Source organism: Bubalus kerabau, chromosome 6, assembly GCF_029407905.1.
Source record: "Bubalus kerabau isolate K-KA32 ecotype Philippines breed swamp buffalo chromosome 6, PCC_UOA_SB_1v2, whole genome shotgun sequence".
NCBI lineage: Eukaryota > Metazoa > Chordata > Mammalia > Artiodactyla > Bovidae > Bubalus > Bubalus kerabau.
This window is the reverse complement of record NC_073629.1, coordinates 101,884,398-101,906,531: the sequence shown is the minus strand read 5'-3', so window position 1 is coordinate 101,906,531 and position 22,134 is coordinate 101,884,398. Positions and strand designations below refer to the sequence as shown.

The window sequence follows — 22,134 nt, the reverse complement described above, 5'->3', positions numbered from 1 at the left end:
AAAATATTAAGTTCATTGGCTTGACGATGGAGAATAATTTTTGGTGGATGTTCCTTTGATCAGGAAGTAAGTGTTTTTTTCTGTAAGCTAGGCAATTATGGGAAATTAGTCTCTAAGTTCCATTCTGTGGAGGGTGGATGTGTGAGATTCTCCATTTCATATCCTCCTGTTTCATTTAAGACTGAAATCTTTTCACAAACCCCATCAGCAAAATCCATTCACTCCACCTCTCCAATAACCTACACCTTTAATCCATTCTCTTGGCTACATTTCCAGTATTACAACCACAGGCTAGGCCAGCATAATCTCTTGCCTACTAAATGGTCACCTCACTTCCAGTCTTGCAACCTTCAAATTAGTTCTCCAAACAGAGCAAGCCCAATAAACAAAATCAAATATAACTCAGATCATGTCACTCCTCTGCTGAAAATTCTTCAGTGATTTCTCATGAGGATAAAAATCAAAATTATTAGTATGGGAAACAAGATGCTAAATTGATCTCACTCCTTTCCCATTCACCCATTGCCTTCCAGCCACGCTGGCTTCTTTCTTCAAGACCGTTCATTTCGACATTCCTTCTTATTCTCTAGACTCAGGTTATCACTTTAAATATTTCTCCCCTGGCCATTTTACCTAATGTAGTTTCCTCCATTTTTCTGTATTCCAGTTCTGTTTCCCTCAGAGCACTTAACCACACTTCGTTACTTACTTGTAATTTACTTTTGTTCCCTGTTCGCATTAAAAATGTTAGGTCGAGGGCAAGAACTATGGGTCCTGTTCACAATTACTATTTCCAGCGCTTAGGACGTGATAAGACACTCGATAAAACCAAGTGAACCAGGTCTTTCAGGCACTCCAAACGTAGTCCCCCATTATCAGAACTTAGCAATAGTATCACAAGGGAGAAAACATGCTCCCCATCGCACGAAAAAGCAAAGTTTGTTAACTTGTATGAGGTCACTGAGTAGGCAACTAATCAAGCTGAGGTTCGAACCCATGACTATAGGACCCCAGAACCCTCCCTCTCTCACATCACCCTGAGGTTTCTGAGTTTAAAGGACCCCAGCAGCGAAGCCGCTGGTTGAACTCAAGGAAAAAGAGACCTCCCACAGCGCGGGTTCCCAAAGCTCCCAACAGGCCCTGCGTTCAGCGGTCTGGCCAAACGAGTGGGCGGTTCCAGACGCCGGAAGGCGTCCCGGAGACTACGTATCCCAAAAGGCTCCGCAGAACGCCGCTGATTGGCGGAAGGGAGACCGGCGACAACGTGATGACGTTTCGGGACGCTGGCGCGCGGGATTTAAACTTCGGCAGTTTACGCGGCGTTAGGATTCCTAGAGTTGTGGTTTTCTGGCCTTTCGCGTATCCCTCACCGGAGCTCCTTCCTGCCCATGGACTCGTCGCTTCAGGCTCGCCTGTTTCCTGGTCTCACCATCAAGATCCAGCGCAGTAATGGTGAGGGGCGGGGTCCTGAGACCAAAGGGACCCGTGGGCTGAGACGACTGAAATTACCGCCCCTCCCCAAATGGCAGGCCCTGAATCACTATTAGGGATTCCCGCACACCCCTGGTCTAGGTCTCCTCACTGGCGGTCAGTCTTCCCTACCAACGGCCAGGGGCCTCTGCACTGACCATGCGTCTCCTTTCCGTCCTCCAGGAGTGGGCGGAGCCCCCGTGTCACTGGACCTTTCCGAGAAGTCAGGATTCCCTTCCCCTCCAAAGTTCTCCCCTGAAACTGCCCTGCTCTTGCAGGGACCTCGGTTCTCTGACCCCTCTACTCTCCCATTAACACTGAGCACTTACAGTATGTCAGACACCGGATTCAGGGTAATGGGACAAATGATGAGATCCCTGCTCTTCATTCAGGAGCTTGCAATTCTGCCCTCTCCTTTTCAGTTCAGAGGTATCTCAACTATGGCGGGTCTGATGATTCCAGTACCAGTATCATTAGAATAGTCAGACATAAAGGTCAGGAGATAGGGAAACCTGAGGGCGCTAGAGCCTCAGTGCTGTGTTGAAGAATGGCTCACCTAAGCACTAGAGACTCTCCTGCACAAACATACCTTCACCACGCTGTAGGCTCTTTTGAGTCGGGGTGACCCCTTATCCTCTACAGCTCAGTTTTAAGAACTGTTCCCTGCCTAGTTCACTGAGGAATATTCCAAGGGTGGGGTGCCAAGAGGTTTGTCTGCTGAGATTAGAAAGAAAGTCAACTGTCCCTTCCTTCAGGTCAACTTGACATTTGAGCCTCTAGGATACTAAAAGTGAAAAAGATAGGTAACTCTGGCCTTTTCATACTTTAGGCATAATTCACAGTGCCAGTATAAGCACTGTGAACTTGGAGAAATCCTGCGTTTCAGTGGAATGGAAGGAAGGAGGAGATACAAAGGGCAAAGAGGTGGGTTCTATGAGTGTGCCTCTACTACAGTTAAAAAGACATGTGTGGAAATGGAACTTGTGTCAGCTTTGTTTTCCATCCTGACTTGTCCTCCCCAATCTTAAATATGGTCCTCTTTGAATGCTTTGGGACTCTTGTTAAGGCAGCCTTGTTCTAAATTGAAGCAATCAACAGTTTCTGGTGTGTTTGTAGAAAGCAAACTGCACAGAATTCTAAAACCTTACTCACCCAAGCTAGCTTCTGAGTGCACACTACGTATGATGCTGATTTGGAGAGTAAAATTGATAATCTCTTTGGGGAGACAAAAGTATGTTTCTGAAACACCCAATAATAGAAGGCAACTACCGATGGAATAATGCGAGAGCAGGTCAGAGATGGAAACTCACTGAAGATGCGCTTGTTGGGGGGGTGCCAAAGACACAGTGAGGTGGCCCTCATGGGGACTGGTAAAGAAACTGGCTCCAGGCACAGAGGAAGGCTTAGTATGCTTGGCAGCAGCAAAAAGACTGGAAAAGGAGACTAGAAGGCCTTTGTCTCTGGCACTAAGATGTTTAAGATCTTATTCTGCAGACAGTGGGAGCCTTGGAAGGATTTTGAGAAGAAGGAGGGATATCCCTAAGACATTTATGTTTTAGAGGCATGTGGTGTAGTGAAGAGGTCACCAGGCTGAGTACGAAAACCTGGATTCTAGAGTCTGGCCCTGCCACTAAATGTTCTCAAGCACATTTCTGCTCCTATGAGAAATTCAGCTTCCTCATTTATGAAATGAGGATGATAATAATATCTACTCATAGGGTTGTTTGAGGACTTATTCAACAAATCCTTTTGTACTGGTTCCAAAATGCCAGCCAGTGTGTTTGGTGTTGGGGATACATAGGTGAATAAGACAAACCTGGACCTGCTTCCATGAAGCTTAATGAGATAACAAATGCAAAGTGCTTGCTTAGCATAGTGCCTTATGGTAGACACATGTTACTTTAGGTGGTATATTTGAGAAATAGAAGAACTGAATTCTTTATATTATCTGTCCTTGAATCAAGAGGTTCCTAAAATCCCTTTCAACCATCTATTAGCAGTTCCTTGTGACTTGTTTTTGTTGTTTGTTTAGAAATACAATTCTTATTGCGTCTTAACTCCAGCTCAAATGTTGCCTGTGGAATAAAGTTCAACCTTCTTAGTGAGGCATTCAAAGCCTTTTCAAGATATGATCCCAAACAACTTTTGTCCTTTTTACCATAGTATCCTGTGCCAGGGACAAATGAGGCAGTTCCCCACTCTGTGATCCTGCCCAGTGCCTCGCTGCCTGCACACTCTTATCCCTTCCTGAATCATTAATGTGAGAATCAGTTATGTCAGAACTCTGGTTTCCTGCATTGTTTATGCTTTCTGTAGTTTAGGGATTGGAACTGGGGTGGAGGGGTAGTAGTAAGGGTTTGTAGCTGTCCAAAAAAGGTGAATAGAAGTGTGACTACTAAAGTACTTACCAGCTTTTGCACTTGATCATTCTGTCCTCCTTGTCTATCCCATGCTGCTTGGGTTTCCAGCCCCTTATGTGTATGGCTTCTCTCCCCTACTAGAATATGAGCTCACTGAAGGCAAGGGCAATACATGTCTTTTTAATTTTTTGGTTGCACCGGGTCTTCGTTGCTGCATGTGGGCTTTCACTAGTTGAAGCGAGTTGGGGCAACTCTCTAGTTGCAGTGCGTGGGCTTCTCATTGCAGTGGCTTCTCTTGATGCAGAGCATAGGCTCAGTACTCTAGAGCTTGAACTCAGTAGCTGTAGCACACGGGCTCAGTTGCCCCCCAGGATGTGAAATCTTCCCAGCTGTCCAACCATGGGACTGCTAGGGAAGTCCAATACATGTCTTAGTTCACTTTTGAGTACCTTCCCCCTACTGCCTTACTCATACCTAATAAGTGTTTGAAGAAGCTGTTAATACATAAAAATTGCATATGTAGGAAGTGAAGTTCTCACCCGGGAGTACATGCTGCAGCTCTTTCACATTTTATCACAAATGCGAAACACAAATAATCAAGTTGGTACTATTTCAGTGTGTTTGAATCTGCTGTGAAATATGATGATGAAGCCTGAGTTGTCCCTAGAGGGTTTCAGGACTCTGGTGATGTAAACCTGGAATTGTGACCTCATTGCAGGCATGCACAGGAAGTAGGGAAGGCATGAGTAGGATGCTGTGACTGGGGAAGAAGTTTCTGGGGCCGGTAGAAAATGTAGGTAGATTTAGGACTAGGTAACTGCTCTCGGGTACTTGTCCCCGCCCATAAGATCCTGAAGGGCCCTCCATTTGACTATCAGTGGGACAGTTAGAATTGTTTCCCCCTTGGTGGCAGGCAGCAAGAGGTGTTCAAGGGCTGTGCCCAGCAGGACCCCACTGCCCCACAGAGCGGAAGGGAGCCAAGTGGCCAAGATCTACTGTGGACTATCTGACTGTTGGCCTTCCTCTTCACCTCATTCTCATTGCTAATGTCTACCATTGGCTTGGAGATCAGAAACCAATATCCATCTAGATGGTAAAACACAATCAGGGGACAAATATTTGTTTATAGCTGTTAGTACTTGGCCGAACTTAAAGTTTATAAAATATGAATTTAGGGGTAGCCTTGATTGCAGAAATGGAATTGAATTGAACAAGCTATGTTGTTCATAGAAACTTTTACTTTCTCCTTGCAGGTAGATTTTGATGATGTGGCTGCAATAAACCCAGAACTCTTACAGCTTCTTCCCTTACACCTGAAGGACAATCTTCCCCTGCAGGAGAATGTAACGGTTCAGGTAGCTGCCAGTCATCTGACTACAGCCAGTGCCCAGAGGATGCACTTGGCTTGTTTGGGTCTTTGCTGGTTTGTTTTCTGGTCCTGCTTAGTACTTTAGCACAGTACATGGGCCCAGGATAGGGCCTTGAGAATTGATAAGACCCATATGTCGTGGTGGTTTGTTTTGTTTTTCAGAAACAAAAGCGCAGATCAGTCAGCTCCAGAATTCCTGCTCCAAAGGAAGGTAAATGGATTCCTACTGGCTCACTGTCATGGGGTTTGTGCCAGAAATGATGTTCTTGGGGCTCAGGAAGCTGTGAGTAGACTCATGGTTCCAATTAGAAGACCGCTACTGTGTAGGTTGAGTCCTGCCCTGTGTTCCATGCCTCTTTCTCAGTGAGGAAGAATTCAACCTTCAGGGAGGAAGAAATGGAGATTTGTTGGTCAAAGGATACAAAGTTTCAGTTAGGCAAGATAAAGAAGTTCTGGAGATTTAATGTATATGATAGGGCCCATGATCAATGAGTGTATTGTATACTTAGAAATTTACTATGAGGGTAGATCTTATGTTGAGTGATTTACTACAAAAGGAGAAAACAAAATATAAAATGAAGGGTACAGGGGGAAACTTTTGGAGGTGATGAGCAGATTTATAGCATTGATTATAATGATGGTTTTATGGGTGTATGCTGCTGCTGCTGCTAAGTCACTTCAGTCGTGTCCGACTCTGTGCGACCCCATAGACGGCAGCCCACCAGGTTCCCCCATCCCTGGGATTCTCCAGGCAAGAGCACTAGAGTGGGTTGCCATTTCCTTCTCCAATGCATGAAAGTGAAAAGTGAAAGTGAAGTCACTCAGTCGTGTCCGACTCTAGCGACCCCATGGACTGCAGCCTACCAGGCTCCTCTGTCCATGGGATTTTCCAGGCAAGAATACTGGAGTGGGGTGCCATTGCCTTCTCCATTATGGGTGAATACTTACCTCCAAATCCATCAAGTTGTACACATAAAATACCTCCAGCTGTTTTTCTGTCAATCCTACCTCTGAAGCAGTTAAAAAAAAGGAAAAGAGAATTCAACCATTCAACCTACAGCTCTTAACTTAGACCAGTCTCTTTGGATCTGGTGCATTTGGGAAATTTGCTAACTGGCCTGGAAGCCTTTCCTGTGGAATCCAGAGCAGTAATCAACCGTGGTGGGCTTGTTTTCTCTCCCTGGGGAAATGACATGCCTTGGAGTGAGGTGGTGAGTGGGCTGTCAGAAAAGCTAGGTCAGGGCCATTTAGAGGTAGAGTTGGTAGTGCTATGGTGATCTGGGGGTAGGGTGGGATTGGACAAATAATAGCAGTGCTTTGAACTCCAGAGAAAGTTAGGCTTTCTCTGCAGGAATCAGCATAAACCTACTTTAACTATGGTAGGCTGTGACAGGTGCCTATATGCACAAGCTGCCCAAATAATCCAGTTTATAACCCGAAGCCAGCTATACTTCACAGCCTGCACAACCTGTCCTAGTCGGGGGGTTATCACTGTCTCAACATAATCCAGCCACCCTGGGCCCAGAGACTACTTAACTGGAGCTTCAGGCTTCCCAGGGGCCCGAGGTGAAAGGTGGGGTGGTTTTGAGCTTGAGCTAGGCAGGAATGGTGTAATGCTGGCCCTCTCTTGCTGGCTGTACCACTCCAGTGGCCTCCAGGAGAAATATGGGTGGCAGTGGTCTCTTTCCACATGCACGTCCCAAAAGGATATTGCCACTCTTCCTTTTTTCTTTTTTTTGACTATGCCACCTGGCTTATGAGATCTTAGTTCCCTAACCAGGGATTGAACCTGGGCCCTTGGCAGTGAGAGCACAGAGTCCTAACCACTGGACCCCTACTGCTCCTTTTAATGGGAAAAAAAAATGATTTATTATTGAATGAATGATATTGAACAGTAGAAGTGAAACATAAGATCACAGATCTTTTGAGAAATAGGAATATTATAATAATTCATGCTCTTTATGAAAAACATAGATTGATTATATAGAGCCATCATATCAGCCTAAACTTAGGAAACTCAAATTCCATATAGGTTGATATTTGTTTATATGACACTAGTGTTTTATTTCCAGATTTACTACTTTTATTTTATAGGTACATTATTTCTTCTTACGGAGGGAAGCAATATAGATGAGTAGAAATTGACAGGAATTAAACTTGTTTAAACAACTTAATTGTATAAACTCAGTTAAATTGTTTCTGTCAGTTAAGCATTCTTTTAAGATTCCAGAAAAATCAGTTGCTGGTCCCATGGCTTCTAATGCTGTGGCCCAGGTCTGGATTTGTAAAGCATCTTGGAGCAGTGGAAAAAGCCCTGGTCATGAAATCGGGCAGTCTTGGGTTCACATCCTGACTCTGACACTTACTAACTGAGTGACATTGGGCAAATTGCTTAGTTTCTCTATGCCTTAATGTCCCCTTTTATCAGTTGGGAATACTGGTATTTACCTCTGGATGTTTGGGAAGATTGTAGAATGGTAGGTGCTGCTGCTAAGATTAAAATGCTTTTTTTCTGGGATTAGGTCTGTGTCTCCAGAAATGATCTCACATTGTCTGTAGGTCCTTCCATTTACTCCAGACAGATGCTCTTGTGGGATTCCCTCAGGAGCTCTCAGACTGCAGAATGTAACAAATTAGTTTTGGGGTCACTGGTACTTGGCCTTTCTTTCCTTAGATGGAAGGAATGGGAAGTTGGTGGGCTCCTTTCCAGGTATCAGGACCCATCTCACCCTGTATAGAATCTTGAAGGGTTGCCCTCAACTGTCCCTCTATCTGTTTTGCTCTCCTGATCACAATGCACTGACTGGCCACGGCCCTTGGTCCTTCAGGTCTCCGAGGCCGCTCCACTCGCATGTCCACTGTCTCAGAGGTTCGAATCGCCACTCAGGAAAATGATATGGAGGTGGAGCTGCCTGCATCTGCAAATTCCCGCAAACAGTTTTCAGTTTCCAGTGAGTAATGAATCTGTTCTCCCTGTTTGAGGCCCTAGAGCAGCTCTTCACACATTGCCCTGAGCCTGTTTTGGAATATCCTAGGATTCCTATACTCCCTGGCTTTCATACCATTCTGCTCCTGCACCACTGCTCCCTTATCTGAAAATCATCTCACTTTACTTTTTAAACTTTAAACATTATATATATATATATATTTTTTTCTTTTTTCAGGAAAGTAAACCTATCATTGACTATATAGTTCACAAAGTAAACACACTCATATAACTGACATCTAGATCGAACAGTATTACCAGCACTCCAAAAGTCCCCTTCAGGCCCCCTCCCAATTCCTAAGCCCAAGGGTATCTATGTCCTGACTTTGGATCACATAAATTAACTTTATCTTATTTTGGACTTTATATAAATGGGATTTTAAAAACATTTTTAATTGTCAATTTGTACTAGTTATTAGTAAATTAAGTGATTTAAAGTCAAGGTAAACAAAAGGGTCATGGCCAGCTATGGGATGTTGCTGTGGGTTGTACCTCTCTGGTTGTACCTTTCTAGGTTGAACCAGGTTCCCATTATTCTTAGTTTTCAGTCCTTCCTCCTGTTAACTACTGGGGTTCTGAAGTCAGAAATTTTTCCCAAATGAGCTGAAAGGCCTGGCCTGGCCTAAGAACCCTTACTTGGTCAAGCCTAAAGAGGTCAGACCTTTAAAGGCTTTTCCCTTCATAGTGAAGCGCATACAGAGCAACTCACATAACCTTTAAGATTTCTTGACACCAGGAGCCAACCCCTGTGGCGGGGCTTACTGGGTTCAAGGTGTGGATTGAGATGAAGGGAAAAGCCTGAGCTCTGCTTACACAGTAGAACCTGAGCCCTTGCTAAGCTGGCAGTCAGTAGCCATCCTCCTGGCCTGTGACCCTCTAGGGCTCAGATGAACACAGCTGCCGTATGCCTGCCTGCTTCTCCAATGACTCTTGTTCCCCCACAGCCGGCCCCTCTAGGCCCTCCTGCCCTGCAGTGAGTGAAATACCATTGACGATGGTCAGCAAGGAAGTGGAAGAACAAGTCCACTCCGTCCGAGACAGTTCTGCAAACTCTGTGAAGTCAGGTAGACACACTGAGCTGTCTGGTACCCTGCTTCTAGTGCAGGATAGGAATTACAGCTTGTCCCAAACCTGGCTTGCTTGGTACCTGAGTTCAAACCATGTCTGTCACATGGGGACATGTTGCCCTGTGGCCACAGAATCGATCTTTCACAACAGGTGACCCTGTCACTCACTGCCAGCTGGCAGAAGCTCTCTGATGTAGCTGAGGTGTTGTTACAGCTAAAGTCTTGCTCAACACCTGAACAGCAGCCCAGAGTGACCACCAAACAAGGACAATCTCATCTCTACTGATTGTTGAGAAAAAGGCCACAGAGGCATAGAGAGAGCTTGGGTTAGACCTGGAGTGCTCATATTAGCAAGTTTCTTGTCAGCTTGGCCATCGCAAGAGTCATAGCTGGTGCTTCCTCTCTTTGCATGTGGTGATGTAAGAGCAAGGGTCTAGAGAAGGTCTAGCCATGAGAAAGGCCCAGGACTCCACACAACAGCCAGAGAAGAGCAGGCTGGCCTAAACAGGTAAAAGAGAGGGCTTCTTTTTTTCCTCTTCCACTAGTTCGGAGGAAATCATGTATTGTGAAGGAAATGGAAAAAATGAAGAACAAGCGAGAAGAGAAGAGAGCCCAGAACTCTGAAATGAGAATAAAGCGAGCTCAGGTACCTTTCTTGGGAAGCAAGGGCAAGGGTTTTTGTACAGACATTCTTAACTGCAACTTTGTCAGCAACACAGATAGATAACGGTTCAGCCCCAGCATTTCTGAGTCTCCAGTTCTGATAACCAAGAATTTTAACCAGTTTCTCATCAGGATTCAGAGAACAAATAATTCAGATATTTTTCTGAAGACCTTCAGATGATGAATATCTCCTACTGGTTATCCAGTGGGCACGCCCATCACACAGTGCAATGGCAGTTGCCTGTTCCCCTGACCTCCTAGTTGCGCATATGTGGGGTGCCACAGTGGAGTTCAAGTTTGGGTTATTTCCCTTTGGTTGGGTTAATGGCACAGGAGAATCCCAGCCTGCTGGTCTCCTAAGACATGGGGCAGTGGCTCTTGCCCTGCTTCCTAGAGTGGTTGCTGCATGCCTAGGCCCCCCTGCCAATCTTGTTCCCAAAACTTTGTGCCTGAATTCTCTGCCCAGAGCCAGAGTCAAGGGCAATGAGATCGTGTGGGGGTTTTGTCAGCCCTGAAGGGGCTGTGTGTATAGGAAGGGCTGTTGTTGCCACTGCCTAGCACTGAGGCCTGCGAACACCTACATCTTGGCAGTCAGTCCTTCTTCAATCTTACCACAAACAGGAGTATGACAACAGCTTTCCAAACTGGGAATTTGCCCGCATGATTAAAGAATTTCGAGCTACTTTGGAATGTCATCCGCTTACTGCGGCTGATCCAGTAAGTAATCCCAAAGGGCTTCTATCTCTCCTTCCTGAGTAGGCATACAGTTTTTAAAAAAAATATAGTTGATTTCAATATTGTGTTAGTTTCAGATATACAGCAAAGTGATTCATTTTTTAATATATATAAAAAGATTCTTTTCCGGAGTAGGCGTATAACTGAGAGACAGAAACATCTCTTAAAGGAATGAGAGCACACAGGAATCGTCACTCACCCTTAAGGGCTTGAGGGTGGGCTTTGGTGGGGTGGAGCTAGCAAGGGCTAGATAGGAGACTCTGATCTTTATAAACTCCCTTCCAGCCCCCATCCTCCCTGCTTCAATAGATTGGCTAAATTCTTACTGATTATCATGAAAGTGTGCTGAAACCTCCTATAGGCAGCAGAGTGGGAAAACAGACGAAAATTCAGAGCTTTCTTGTGCTCTAGAGTAACTGTGAGCACAGTGGGTCCCAGTGTTAGGTCTCAGCCCCTGACTGGGCCAGACATATGATTAGTAAGGGAGGGGCTCTGGACAAGCTTTCTTTCAGTATTACACTGACCTTTTGCTGATGGTTGCCTTCTCTCCTCCTCCTGAAGATCGAAGAGCACAGGATATGTGTCTGTGTTAGGAAACGCCCACTGAATAAACAAGGTAAGCCCCACCTTTCCTTAGCCCCAAGGTAAGTTCAGTCAGAATGAGGCTTCAGACTGAGGGTCCCCCGTGTCCCGAGCATCCCCTGAAATACTGTCCTTCTGCAGAGTTGGCCAAGAAAGAAATTGACGTGATTTCCGTTCCTAGCAAGTGTGTCCTCTTGGTCCATGAGCCCAAGTTAAAAGTGGACTTAACAAAATATCTGGAGAACCAAGCATTCTGCTTTGACTTCGCATTTGATGAAACAACTTCAAATGAAGTTGTCTACAGGTTAGTCCCTTGCCTCTGTTTCCCCCGTTCCTCCTGACACTTTGCTTTTTCCAGTGTGGGACATTGTGGTAGCACTTGCACTCTCAGGCATGCCGACTCTGAATCCCTTCCTGGCTTCCTCTTGCGTCTTCTTTGGATGGACCATGACGCAGAGCTGGCTCCGGCTTCTAGCACAAGGAAGGCCCTGTTGGGGCTGTCACATCCTATGTTTCAGCTTTAGTGGCCCATGCTTGAGTAGACAGCAGTGAAATATTCCCACTGCGCTCTTTGAGGCTGGGCTGGGCAGGCCTCAGGGGTTCTTCCTGTGTCTGTGTCCTGTACAGCCACCCATTACCCACTGGGCTTAGCAGACTCAGCAAACTCTGGAGCTGCTTGGTCCAGTACAGCTCCCACTAACTTCATGTGACTGTTTAAATAAAAGTTAAATAAAATTAAAAGTTCAGTTCTTCAGGGGCTTCTCTGGTGGTCCAGTGGTTAAAAATCTGCACCTCCACTGCAGGGGCCACGGGTTCAATCCCTGATTGGGGAACTAAGATTCCCACGTGCTGTACAGAGCAGCCAAAAACAAATTCAGTTTTTCAGTTACACGAGCCACATTTCAAGTGCTCAGTGGCCATGTGTGACAGTGGCTACTATTGGACAGTACAGATAGAGATCGTTTCCAGTATCCATCCTCAGAAAGTTCTACTGGACAGCGCTGCTCTACACTAGAGGCTGATAAACTAGCTCATGGGTGAGAGTTGGCTTGCAACCCTTTTTATATGGCTCTCAAGAGTGGATTTTGTGTTTTCAAAGAATCATTAAAAAAAATATATATATATATATATATATATATATATATATATATTTCGGACTTTCCCTGGTGGTCCAGTTGCTAAGATCTGAGCTCACAATGCAGGGAGCCCAGGTTCGATCCCTGGTCAGGGAACTAGATCCCACAAGCCACACTATGCTGCAACTAAAGATTCCACTTGCTACAACTAAGACCCAGTGCAGCCAAATAAAGACATTTTAAAAATGTATGTATATGTATACTTATGTATGTATATACATGGAAGAGACCTATATGGCCCACAAAACCTAAAATATTTTAGGCTCTTACTTTAAAGAGTTTCTTTGATCTTTGTAGTGTTTCCTATGCTGGAAGTGCGCTGCTAAGCTCAAGCTTCCCTCTGTGTCTCCAGGGTAGAGGAGGTGCTGGTGGCTCAGTCAGAGTATGGACCAGCCTGCTCCTGGCCAGTTGGTCCAGCCCTCCCCAGGTGGTTAGGAGAATTTCAGATTTGTAAGTGGGGCTGGGGTCAGGTTGGACCACTTTGCTTGGAAGGAAGCCCCCAGGAATCCTGCCTTGGAAGGGTAGCAGAACCATGTTCTAGGAAGCACATTTAAGCAGAGATATGCATGCTTCCCCATGCTTTCTCTTAGGTTCACAGCAAGGCCACTGGTACAAACAATCTTTGAAGGTGGAAAGGCAACCTGTTTTGCATACGGTCAGACGGGAAGTGGCAAGACTCATGTGAGTATTCAAGCCTGGCAGAGAGTGATCCTGCCCTTAGTGCACCTCTGGGCCTCTGAAAAGGAGGACAATGAGTTTCTTGCAGAAGGTCCCTTCAGTGCAGATGCCCCACCTCCAGATGCTCTTGCTGTGCCAGGGGCAGGGAAGGGCCTTAGCAAGTCCAGCTCCCCTCCTGGCTGTAGTATGGCCCACGGAGGTGGTGGAGCCAGAAGTGCTCTGACCTAGGCCAAGGGCTCTTTAGCAGTCTCCTGTCCCTTCCCTTTGCAGACGATGGGTGGAGACCTCTATGGAAAAGCCCAGAGTGCATCCAAAGGGATCTATGCGATGGCCTGTAAGTAGTGTGTTCTGCCCCAGCAGGGTTGGGCACAGAAAGGCAGGTTGCTTACTTAATCCAGGTTCTCCCCACAGCCCGGGACGTCTTCCTCCTGAAGAATCAGCCCCGATACCGGAAGCTGGACCTGGAAGTCTATGTGACATTCTTCGAAATCTATAATGGGAAGGTAGCTGGCAGGGAGCCCTCTGTTTATGCTGCTGGGGCCCCTGAAGTTTCTAAAATCTTGAGGTTGGTTAGAAATTGTAGAAGACAAACACCCTGTGTGTTGTCACGCCTTTGGGCCACTTTGCCCAAATGTGTGGGAGGTTTTCATCCGATGGTGGAATGGGAGGCATGCTCAACAAGTAAGCAGGAACACGCCTCAGGGCTTCCTCCCAGACGGGAGGCTTGCTTGTGTGTGCCCTGTGCTCCCTCCATGCACCTCCCTCTTAAATCTCTTCTCCTGATCGCACACATTCATTCTCATACTCGTACTCTCTCTATATTTCTATGTATCTCTCTACGCTTTTGGAGAGTCACCTTCCCCGAGTGGGGTCTAGATAATAGCTAATGTGGCTAATTAACATGTTACTAGGTACTGAGCACTATTCTAAGCACTTCTCTCAGCTCATCACCACAACCCTACTAGGAAGTATCACCGCTACTGTCGCTATCGCACAGATGAGAAATGAAGCTGGGTGGCTAAGTACCTTCCCAGGTCACGCTAGTAAAGAAGCAGGGTCACATCAAACCGAGGTGGCCCAGTTCAGCTCCCAGATGAACTGCTCGATGCTTATCTGACATCACCCAGTGTAGCCTCTCCCGCCTTTCCTGTTCCCAGCCATTGTCTAAGCTGCGACAGGCTCTGAAGCAGGGAGGGATCAGTGGGTGCCTGGCGCCTGACAGCCTTGGCCTTGTTCCCCTGCCTGGCACAGCTGTTCGACCTGCTCAATAAGAAGGCCAAGCTGCGCGTGCTGGAGGACGGCAAGCAGCAGGTGCAGGTGGTGGGGCTGCAGGAGCGCCTGGTGAGCTGTGCTGATGACGTCATCAAGATGATCGACATAGGCAGTGCCTGCAGGTCAGAGTTTGGCCGGAGGAAGGGGCCACCTTCTAATGCCGGGTCAGGTGATAGATGAGCACTGAGCCCTTTGCTGTTTCCACAGAGCGCCACTTCCCCCAGCTTGGTGAGGGCTCTGAAGGCCTCTGCCTTAAGCGGTTGCAATGGGGCCAATGACCCAGGGTAAGGCTCGTCAGGGGCGAGTCAAATCATCTTGCATCTGACCAAGGCAGGCTTTATTACCAGATTTATCCAGAGGTGTGCTTCCTGACTTCTCTGAGTTTCTTCTTACTGTTCCCTCTCTCTGTGGTGGGGGACAGAAGCTCTGGGTATGCTCTAGCTGGAAGTGATGGGATGAGAGCTCCTGTGTAGAGGGAGGAAAGTGCTCTTCTATCAGGGCCCTCAGCGTGGTGCAGTGGGGTGCTGAGCAGCATATGGAGGACCAGGGAGGGGCTCTCTCCCCAGGGCCCTCGAGTTTAGCATGTGGTTCATGACAGCCCCTCCTTCCCTGTGTGCCCTGCAGCAGAGGTAACTCATGCTTCCCCATGGCCTATGGCCCAGGGTCTGGCCAAGGCCCTCACACAGAATTCAGTACTTTGGCTGCCAGGGTAAGCCATGCCCAGAGTGGCTGGAGGGAGGGCTGCTGCCCAGGGAAGGAAGGACAGAAGTGGGACAGGATGACTCAGAACGTCTGAGTCCTGGCCCTTCTCCCTTTCCTCCTGGAGAACTGACTGCCTTGGAGCCTCAGGTGCCATGGTGGCTGGTGACTGCCCCCCCTCAAGGAGCTCATACCCTGCTTTGTCCTCCTTTGCCACAGGACCTCTGGGCAGACATTTGCCAACTCCAACTCTTCCCGCTCCCACGCCTGCTTCCAGATTCTTCTTCGAACCAAAGGGAGAGTGCATGGCAAGTTCTCTTTGGTGGATCTGGCAGGGAATGAGCGAGGCGCAGACACTTCCAGTGCTGACCGGCAGACCCGCATGGAGGGTGCAGAAATCAACAAGAGTCTCCTGGCTCTGAAGGTAGCCAGGCCCAGCTACATGGGAGCCGGTAGCCCTGGAGGGCTGCTGGGAGGAAAGGGTGGGAGGGAGAGGGCATCTTGAAAGGAAGGAGGGGACCTCAGCTTCCCCTGCTGTCCCCCAGGAATGCATCAGGGCCCTGGGACAGAACAAGGCCCACACCCCATTCCGCGAGAGCAAGCTGACACAGGTGTTGAGGGACTCCTTCATTGGCGAGAACTCAAGGACCTGCATGGTGAGTTGGGTCCTTTGGAGTGGTGCAGTCCTGTCCCTGGGCAGGAAGCTCTGTATTCTCTGCTAGCTGGGTTTCCAGGCTCTGATTTAACTGGGCTTCACCCCTGCTTTTGGGCAACAGGCTCCTCTTTGCCTGCACAAGCAGGGAGGAAAAGATCTCCCTTTACTGTGTGTCTGTGCACCTCTTGGATCGGGGAGGTTGTTCCTCCCATACCTGATGAAACGGGGGCTGCAGGATTCAGGAGGAGGACCTTTGGGGAAGCAGAAAAGGCAGTCCTCGTCCCTCTGTGACTTCCCTCAGGGGTCAATGGCTCCCAGCCTAGGAAATTGGAGAGGGCCTCAGCCTTGAGTGACTTTCTTTCCCCTTATTTTATCCATAATGCTTTCTAGCTCAGATCTGCCCTCCTTCCTCACTAGGGAATATCCTCTCTCCTGCCTGCTGAGAAAGGTGGGAATTTCTGACTAAGCTCTAAACCCTTCTCCCTAAGCAGTATCTCTGAGCCCAGGTGAACTAAAGTTTCCAGCAGGAATCACAGAGCCTTGCATTGTGACCTTGCTGAGAGGAATGGGTCAGTAAAGAAGTAAAGAAGCAGGAGTAATTAGATATACCAGCAAAGATAGGGGACCAACTTTTATTTATTTATTATTATTTTTAATTTTATTTTATTTAACTTTACAATATTGTGTTGGTTTTGCCATATATCAAAATGAATCTGCCACAGGTATACATGTGTTCCCCATCCTGAACCCTCCTCCCTCCTCCCTCCCCATACCATCCCTCTGGGTCGTCCCAGTGCACCAGCCCCAAGCATCCAGTATCGTGCATCGAACCTGGACTGGTGACTTGTTTCATATATGATTTTATACATATTTCAATGCCATTCTCCCAAATCATCCCACCCTCTCCCTCTCCCACAGAGTCCAAAAGACTGTTCTGTACATCAGTGTCTCTTTTGCTGTCTCGTATACAGGGTTATTGTTACCATCTTTCTAAATTCCATATATATGCGTTAGTATACTGTATTGGTGTTTTTCTTTCTGGCTTACTTCACTGTGTATGGGGACTAACTTTTAAAGAACCTTAGTTTGCAGGGCCCACGGGGCAAGTTGCCTGGCACACAGTGGGTATTTAATGAGCTCTCCCCCCAATTCCTGGCAGCCTCTCCAAGAGCACCCTTACCCTGGGATTCTTGACCATTAACTAACTGCCCATTCCTTCTTTTGCAGATCGCCATGATCTCACCAGGCATAAGCTCCTGTGAATATACTTTAAATACACTAAGATATGCAGACAGGTACTGGTACCTGTGCCAAGTGGGATGGGAAAGGGCAGGGTTGGGGAGGGAATGGCAGTGATGAGAGTGGGGAGGGGGCTCTGGGGACTCAGTGCCTATTGTCTCCTTCTGTGACTCACTAAGTCTGAGGCTTGGGAGTTCATATATGAGGCTACTAGGTTTTTTCTGATCCCTTTCAGGCTCTGGTGGGGAGCAGTGTGAATAAGAATCCTTCTAGGTCAAAGCAAAGCCACTACTCCATCTCCTTGAAGTCTCGAAATCTGAGTAGTGCTGCACACTTGTGAGTGCCAAAGAGGCCGCTGTGGGAGCTGTGACCTTCTTGTTTTCTCAGGGTCAAGGAGCTGAGCCCCCACAGTGGACCCAGTGGGGAGCAGCCAATTCAGATGGAAACAGAAGAGATAGAAGCCAGCTCCAATGGGGCCCTGAGTGCAAGCAATGTAAGGGGAGGTGGGCCAGGCAAGAGGGAACATGGCCAGCTGAGATGGGGACCGGGCCACACTGTGTCATCTGTCTCCTTTTGCCCCCTTAGTTCTCCAAGGAAGAGGATGAACTGTCTTCCCAGATGTCCAGCTTCAATGAAGCCATGACTCAGATCAGGGAGCTGGAAGAAAGGGCCATGGAAGAGCTCAAGGAGATCATACAGGTGGAGAGCTGACCCTGGGCTCAGCGTCATTCCTTGAAAGTGACCTGGGCTTTATATGCACACATACACCCCCTCCTCGGGTCTTCTGGCTGGGGTGGCAAGAGGCAGCCTTCTAGATCAGCATTTCTTAATTCCCCAGTTAGTTATTCAGTTGCTTTTATAGGGCAGCTAATTACCACACCTCCTCCAGCCTGGCACACAGAGGCTTTCCCCCATCCTCCTGGCTGGAGCTAGTCTCTCTTTCTTGTGCTCCTGACTGAGGGTTTGGAGGGTGGCCAGGTCTCGTTTGTTCATGAATGTTGGTGAATACTTTCTATATACCACCAGCTCCTGTGTTGAGACCAAGGACCAAAATCATGAAGTATGGATAACAGGCCTAAAGAAAGACTTGATCAATCCCGAATCTTCTATTTATGAGCCAGTTTCCTCAGGAAAGTCGTTGAGGCTCACCGGGCCCCAAATTCTTCATCTCCAAAATAGTCAAGACAAGATGGTTACACTAAGGATTAAGTGATATGTTGTTAAACACTCAGCCTTCCCCAGCATGTGGTTAGCCTTTAGTAGGTGATAGATGCTACCACTGCCATGATCCCTGCTGTGGAAGTGCAAGTAGGGGAGAGGCCTGAAGGGCATCCTAGCAGTGGGGCACTCCGAGTGTGGAGCAGCGAGGGCAGCTCGGGGCACTTAGAACCGAGGAGGGGACGTGCAAGGTCAGTGTCTGCACGAGCCCTCCCCGCCTCAGGTGCTTAGGGTCCAAAGGTTTGAAAGGACATGGTACTTTCAGGAAGAGCAGTAGGTTTGCTCTGGCCATAGCAAAAGGTGAGAGCAGGTGAGGGAGGGACATCAAGGCTGTGGGCGGGTCAGCCGGGACCTGATGCTAAAGGACATTATGGTTCACACCAAAGGCCTGGACTTCGTTATGAGGGCAGTGAATGCCTTTGAAGGGAGTAAAGCAGAGTGGTGCCTTGGTCACGTGAGAGCTTTTAGGGACCTTACTGTGGCCACAGCACAGAGCCCGGCTTCAGGACCCAGGGAGAGCATGAGTAGAAACGCTAAGGAGTTAAGAGCAGTTAGGAGATTAGTAGAGTTCAGGAGAGACACTGGTGCCTAGACTAGCTGTGACCATGGTCTTGGGATTGACAGGAAGACATGAGATTTAAGAACCATTTCAGGGGTGCAGTTGTTAGGATTGGGGGACAAGGTGAAAGAATTTTTGCTCAGATTTCTGGCTTGGGCATCAAGATATGCATTTGATATCAGGGACAGGGACAAGTTTTTGGCAGGCAGGGGAAGGATAGATTCAAGCTGAGAGTTATGGGGGAAGGGTCAGGAGGCAGGGTCAGGGCCATGGCTAGAGGAACAGGCATCTGCATTGCAGATGATAGAGCCCTGGGAATGATTTGCTAAATTGGTTTGGTCATTATTGACCTGACAAGGTACGTCTTGTGTCGCTGCAGCAAGGGCCAGGCTGGCTGGAGCTCTCCGAGATGGCTGAGCAGCCAGACTACGACCTGGAGACCTTTGTGAATAAAGCAGAGTGTGCCCTGGCCCAGCAAGCCAAGCACTTCTCAGCCCTGCGAGGTGGGTGCAGCCGGAGGGTGGGGCCTCTGTGGGTGGTGGTGGCTCTGCCTGAGGGAGCAGGTCTCCAAGAGACCTGCTGACTTCAAGTGCACCACCCCTGCCTTCCAGATGTCATCAAGGCCTTGCGCCTGGCCATGCAGCTAGAAGAGCAGGCCAGCAAACAAATAAGCAGCAAGAAACGGCCCCAGTGACGACTGCAAATAAAGATCTATTTGGTGTCATACCCAGCCTTTCCCCTCCCCTTCCCTCCTCAGCAAACTCTGGGCACCTGGTGGGTCTGAGCTGGGACAGACTTTGGTAAATGCCAAGTATGGGCGTATCAGAGCCCAGGGCAGCTGGGGGGAGTCAGTGTGCATAGGACACAGCTTTCCTTTTCCTCACTTGCAGCCACGGAGGGAAAAAAGATGGAAGGAAGGAGCTTTTAGTTATCCTGTGCACTGCCCTTCTCTCCCAGAGGGGGAGGCTCTCTGTTGTAGAGTTTTCCCGTAGGCAGCAATCTGCCCGTGTGGACTGGCTGCTGGGGGAGAGCTCCCTGGGGCTGTCCTGGCTCTGTGGGGAGAGAAGGAGCCTATAGTTCAGCTCTGCTGGCTCTGGCCTGCCTTCCACACCCTTGGTCCGGCCACTAATATATCTTGTACTTAAAAAAAAAAGTTTCCCAGGGCCTCTTCCTTCCCTGCTGGTTTTTGAGGCCCATGAGGATCCCTGCTGTTTTCTGTTTTATGTGTTTATATATTATGTCTAATAATAAAGAGAAAAAAATCAGCCTGTTGAGTGGTGTGTGGGAAGAGCCTTCTGGGACTCAGACACCACCGCAGGGGTAGCGCTGATGCTGACTCTCCCCAGGAGGCCACGTCCACACCTGCGGTTTCAGTGACATGGTGAAGACGCCAACCTCTGCCTTGTTCAATGCCGACTAGGTCCTAGGCCTTCTCCTGGACACAGGAGCTCGAAGCAGAAAGGAAATGGTGCTCTGCCATTTATAGTCTGCTAAAGACATGTTAAAAAATTCTGTGGGAACACTGACGCGAAAGCACTTGCTTTGCTAGACAGGAAAGGATCTGACAGGTTAACACGTTTGCTCTTGAAAAGTGAGAAATTTGCCATATAGACTGAGGAACCAAACACAGGGCATGGATGATTTGGGAACCAGAAGACTCCAGATCCCACGTCACAGAACATGAATCAGGTAAATGGTGTATGCTCAGTCACTCAGTCATGTCCAACTCTTGGCGACCCCACAAGACTGTAGTCCACCAGGCTTCTCTGTCCATGGGATTCCCCAGGCGAGAATACTGGAGTGGGTTGCCATTTCCTTCTCCAGGTAAATGGTAATGCACCATTAAAAGGTTTTTAGCCTAGCACCACACAATCAAATACATGTTTTAGGAAGGCTCCAGTCAGGGAGACACGGCATAGGACACATGGGCTGCTGCAGAGACTCAGAGAGGAGTGGGGTCAGATGGGCCAGGTTCTAGCCCTCTTTCTCAGCCTCAGGAATTTCATTGTAAAGAAGGGGCATTCTCTATCTTGTGGTGAGAAAATCACATGAGTGAGGTGCCATCAAATAACCAAATAGAGGACCTAGATTCAGAAATTCACCTTGGACTTCCTGGTCGTCCAGTGGTTGGGGGTCTGCCTGCCAATGCAGGGGACACAGGTTCAATTCCTGGTCTGGGGAGACCACACGCTGCGAGGCAGCTGGGCCCATGCACCACAACACCTGAACTCACACCCTAGGACTTGTGTTCTGCAACAGAGGAATCTGCGATGAGAAGCCCACACACCACAACTGGGGTAGCCCATCCCCACAAACCACAGCAAGAGAAAGCCCACAAGTAGCAGTGAAGTCCCAGCACAGCCAAAAATTAAATGAATAAAATTTTAAACGTTCTGTAATGACATTTTAAAAAAATTCCGCTAAATCAGTTTGACAGAGCATGCATTTCGGCAACACATGTACTAAAATTGAACTACAGGAAGATTAGCATGGCCCTGGTGCAAAGATAATAGGCAAATTCATGAAGTATTCCATATTTTTACCTGTGGTGTTCAATAATGAACCACCACTACTAACCATTTACCATGATTAAAATGAATGAAATGAGAAATTTAATTTCTCAGACATACTAGTCACATTTTAAGTGCTCAAAAGTTACATGTGATTGAAAAAAAAAGTTTGACAGAAATGGCACTAACTCTTGAGTCCTTAAAAGCTTCCAGCTTGCCATATCTGTAAAATGAGGCCACCTATACCCACCTCAGAATTGCAAAGATCCAATGAATGCTGCCATCCCAGACCTGACCACCTTCCCTAACTGGCCCCCTATCTTAAAATCTTGACTCACAGAGACCCATTCCCCCCAACCAGCCAGAGGAAGCTTTTAATAAATTCCAAATGCCCTCCCATAGCATTAGACCCCACCTGGTACCTGGTCAGCTCCTTTCTGTTGGTCCAGTGGGAACATAATTTGAGCAGAATGACTTGGAGACTAACAGCCCAGCTTCTGAAGCCATAGTGTAGGGTATGATCCAAGATCTGTGACTAGAAACTTAAGTGGGTTATTTACCTCGTGCTCTCTGTAGAATAAGAATAATGCTGGTATAGTGTTTGGGAATTCTCTGCCTATCCAGTCATTAGGACTCAGCACTCACTGCCAGGGGCCTAAAAATGCTACAAACACCATTTCAGTTCAATTCAGTCACTCAGTCATGTCCGACTCTATGACCCCATGGACTGCAGTGTGCCAGGCCTCCTTGTCCCTCTTCTTCCAGAGTTTGCCCAAGTTCACGCTCATTGCATCAGTGATGCCGTCCAGCCATCCTATACTGATGCCCTCTTCTTCTGCCCTCAATCTTTCCCAGCACCAGGGACTTTTCCAATGAGTCAACTGTTTGCATCAGATGACCAAAATACTGCAGCTTCAGCTGTAGCATCAGTCCTTC

At 47.8% G+C, this 22,134-nt stretch overlaps 1 protein-coding gene and 1 pseudogene across 2 annotated transcripts; both read left to right on the top strand.

Moving 5' to 3' along the window:
• The first annotated feature begins 1,250 nt into the window (after positions 1–1,250).
• On the top strand, positions 1,251–19,493 carry KIF2C (kinesin family member 2C). Of its 2 annotated transcripts, XM_055586083.1 has the most exons (21): positions 1,251–1,452; positions 2,300–2,394; positions 5,084–5,185; positions 5,362–5,410; positions 8,028–8,150; positions 9,130–9,249; positions 9,798–9,898; positions 10,537–10,632; positions 11,212–11,266; positions 11,374–11,536; positions 12,959–13,049; positions 13,317–13,380; positions 13,458–13,549; positions 14,298–14,440; positions 15,237–15,441; positions 15,563–15,673; positions 16,900–16,967; positions 17,299–17,404; positions 17,497–17,610; positions 19,068–19,191; positions 19,300–19,493. In XM_055586083.1, exons 1-21 carry the CDS (start codon positions 1,389–1,391, stop codon positions 19,380–19,382), a joined length of 2,169 nt encoding a protein of 722 aa, XP_055442058.1. In that variant the 5' UTR covers positions 1,251–1,388; the 3' UTR covers positions 19,383–19,493. The 2 variants fall into 2 exon arrangements, with proteins under 2 accessions (XP_055442058.1, XP_055442059.1); XM_055586084.1 differs by lacking the exon at positions 5,084–5,185.
• Positions 19,494–21,130: 1,637 nt separating this feature from the next.
• Positions 21,131–21,229, top strand: LOC129656671 (uncharacterized; annotated as a pseudogene).
• The last annotated feature ends 905 nt before the right edge of the window (positions 21,230–22,134 follow it).